Source organism: Lactuca virosa, chromosome 9 (assembly GCF_052849685.1).
Source record: "Lactuca virosa cultivar CGN04683 chromosome 9, Lactuca_virosa_CGN04683_v6, whole genome shotgun sequence".
NCBI lineage: Eukaryota > Viridiplantae > Streptophyta > Magnoliopsida > Asterales > Asteraceae > Lactuca > Lactuca virosa.
Genome location: NC_136434.1, coordinates 41,200,263 through 41,203,933, shown reverse-complemented (window position 1 = coordinate 41,203,933; position 3,671 = coordinate 41,200,263). Strand labels below are relative to the sequence as shown.

Genomic DNA, 3,671 nt, shown 5'->3' with positions numbered 1-3,671 from the left:
TGCTCCCCACGTACATGTCATTTGTCATTTTCTTACATAAAAAAGCATTCTTGAAAATTCTTGTTCACACTACATGGTCAAGATTCCAGTGTCGAAAACACCCGGTTCACACGGAGACCCAAAACAATATTCTTCACTTCAATAGTAAAAATGGGTGAAAAATATTTGAGCTTTTTAAAAACTGCTATATAAATGTGATCATAATAATTTTTAATTAAGAGGCTGTATATATAACTATATATTCCTATGAAATCTAATTCTTTTACACATTATATATTTATATCTAAAGTTTTACTAATGCATTTCGTTAGAAATAAAATACAACTCATATTTACATTGTTTGGAATTTGATTTTTCTGATCAACAATCTAAGAACAATTCCCGGGCTTCCATAAGGAGAGTGCATAAAGAACTCGGCCCTTCCAACCTTGCAACATCCAATTATTATCTTCATGGACAACAAAATCTTTATGATATTGTCTCTCTACTTTTGCCCTTACTTCATTCACGATATCCGAGTCCAATTCCAGCTGCACAAACCCGGCTTTCAAGTTCCTCATTTCCCATTTCCGATATATTTCCGGCCTCTCTACCCGACTCCTTCCCTCACACGCCACCACATTCATTATATCCCTCCCAAAAACATCTCGCTCAAACAACTTTCGATCCTCATCATCATGCTCTGCAGTCGCCTCAAACATATCAAAAAGTGTCGTGAAGTGTAAAACCGCTTGTCGAAACCTCGTATGAAAGTACGTTGCATTATATGTCCCATTCAGGACACCGTGTACAAACATATCCGGTTTTAACTTACGGATAAATTTAAGCACCGAGTCCCTCGGTCGATTCTCCACCACTGTCTCGTCAAGCACATTCCTCATTCGGTACACGCTATTCACCACGAGCATCTCCTTGGGATCAATATCCAAATCCTCGATTTTAACATTTTCCCAGGTTTTAGCAATCGCACGGTACTCAAAAGGGACGTTGAATCTCTTGGCGTATTTGATGAGCCGACAGCCTGTTTCTTCGACCCGTTGCGCGGGTCGAAGACCAGGCTGTGGCAAATCAATTCCCGTTATGCGTAACTTAGGAGGCCCACCGGGTCTCAGAGAGAGACCTTGTATAATACACGGCCATTGAAACCCGTACAAGATACCAAAGTCGATGATGTGTAGCTTATCCGTAGTGTTTGCTAGCTTTGCGATCGACTTGTTTGCAAATACATTCGACATCTTGTGGAATGGGCATGCGGTGATGTATGCCTTGTAAGACTTCAAGATTCGGGCTGCTGATGTGGAGGAGAAAGCTCGGTATATTTCTGGTCCCGTGCCACATAAGCGTGCCTCGATGGCGTTTGCAAAGTAATGCGCCATTCTCTTTGAGGAATTCCCGATAGGAGAGGAGTCTTGCCGTATCATCTTCAGGATTTGAACAGTTTCGGTTGTATCACCATTAGCCATTGCTTCCGCACATTGCATTAGTAGTTCTGTCGGATCCACCATTTCCACCACCTTTTTTCTTCGTTTTTTCATCGGCTTACCATCGGTGTTCAACCCAGGAAAAGAACTCGAACGTGACTTGTACTGTATAGATAGACGGTTGAAATCGTCACAAAGAACTGCAGCATCATAAATCTCTAATGGCTCGGTTTCTGGAGGATTATACACTAGAACATCATAAAAGGATCTTTCGGTAGCTTGGAGAGCCAAGCTGTCGATGAACATGCAAGGCTTATTCGTTAGATCATCTTCTTCCAGGAGCATTTTGTTCAAGTAATTGAAAACCCCATCAAAGTAATCGACTTTCTCTGAACCCGAAGACGATAAGACCATGGTTTCACTAGTTTGGGTTCGAGGGGGAGGATCAAGTTTGTAGTACATGTTAATAGATTTTGATTCACGCAAGGCTGAGACTAGTATATCGTTTTTTGACTTTGAATCGATGTGATAAAAATGCTAACGAGCTACGTGCTTAAAAAGAACTCGAAACGTATTATTTGAGTGATACATGATCTATCTGCTGGCTGATTAGGAAACATGCTACGTACGTCCATAGGTAGCGGTCGACACTCAAGAAGCCACAAAAGGACAAGCGTGGCTTTTTGGTGGTTTGGGCCAGGTGCACATGAGCCAGCATGCATGCATTACCAAGATTGTCGTAAGCACTTAGCTAGCGTGGCAATCCGTCCATGGCTTCATCAGGACTGACTTACTTGTATACGTGTACGTGCTTTGGACATGGTTTCTGATATTCTGACCGGAAAACAGTGTGCCCACCAATTTAGTAAACTTAGAAAAGATAACTTACATGCAAAGTATCGATCTCTTATGCTCAAAATAAACATGATGTCGATCGTTACCCGATCCTGAGAAACACGTCTTCATGCATGTATACGTGGTGAACTTAGTTTTTTGGATAGATTGAACATGACCTACTAATCAAGAACGTAACTGTCAACGTGTACATATATACTTTATTGTTCATATAAAAATGTGACGATTTCAAACAGAAAAAAAAAAAAAAACTCGAAATATCTTTAACAATCGCGGAAAAAATAATACAAATTGTAATAGAAATTTTAATGAAACCTGCCCGTAATGTTCCCGTTTTCTAGGTTCGGCGTGTTTGAAATTCAAGTTTATAGTGATGCTAACAATAATATTTGCAATTTACAAAGAGCACAAAGCTAATGATAATCCGTGATAATTAAAAAATTCAATGGAATATATTCAAATATTTAGTTCAGAATTAAAAAACTTTTGTTTTTTCCTTTGAAGAGTTTAATACTCATTGAACTCCTAATCAATTGAATGTCAATGTAACATCTCATAATGAGAGAATATCTATTGAGGACAACTAAGTTTGTCATCTCATTCAACTCTCTTATTTAACTCTTCATTGTGGATACTCTTAATCACTCTATACAAACAATAGAGTTAAATGTATATTATATATTCAAAAATTTAATAATATTTTTTTTATATATTTTTCTCTCATTCATCGTGCAAATGACAAGATGACAAGGAAGATGTTTTGAAGCCCTAATTCCTCTCCCTTTTACCCTTTTAGCTTCTATAGATTATTTAATTTTAATTTTGTTTATAGGATTGATCAAACAAACAAACATCTTATTTATTTCATTTCCTAGGATGATATTTCAATTCGGTCTTTGCTTTATTGAGAATCGGGCATTTGTCTTTATTTCTTTATTTGATTCTCTTGAACCTATTCCTACTTTCTCAACACTCAATACTAGCAAATTGATCAACGATAGTTGGTTATACTTGGACACATTAATATGTAAGGAACTAATTTTATTTTAGACAACCTTTCATAAAGTGTTGCATCAACATGTGTTGCATATGTTGTCACGTTTCCTTAATATGTAAGGAACTAATTTTGTATTTTAGATAACCTTTCATAAAGTGTTGCATCAACAGGTGTTGCATATGTTGTCAAGTTTCCTTCTAATGCAACATTCCATATTAGTGTTGCTTGATGGTTTGAGAGCCTATTTAGGATTCTTATTATGTAAGCCTAAAAACAACACATTAGATACTTACTTTTTTTTTTTTTTTTTTTTCATTTTCTCCATCGACATTGAGAGCCTTAAAGAAGCTTGTAACCCTCTTCCATCAATCGGTTTTATTATAGTGTTTTTATGGTCT

At 37.2% G+C, this 3,671-nt stretch overlaps 1 protein-coding gene across 1 annotated transcript; it reads right to left on the bottom strand.

Moving 5' to 3' along the window:
* Positions 1 to 368: 368 nt before the first annotated feature.
* LOC145139166 (scarecrow-like protein 14) lies at positions 369 to 1,835 on the bottom strand. The gene has a single exon (XM_079073088.1). It carries the CDS (start codon positions 1,833 to 1,835, stop codon positions 369 to 371), a length of 1,467 nt encoding a protein of 488 aa, XP_078929214.1.
* Positions 1,836 to 3,671: the final 1,836 nt, after the last annotated feature.

Coding starts and splice junctions, on each gene's coding strand:
- LOC145139166 (XM_079073088.1), bottom strand. CDS start 1,835: ATGGTCTTATCGTCTTCGGGTTCAGAGAAAGTCGATTACTTTGATGGG.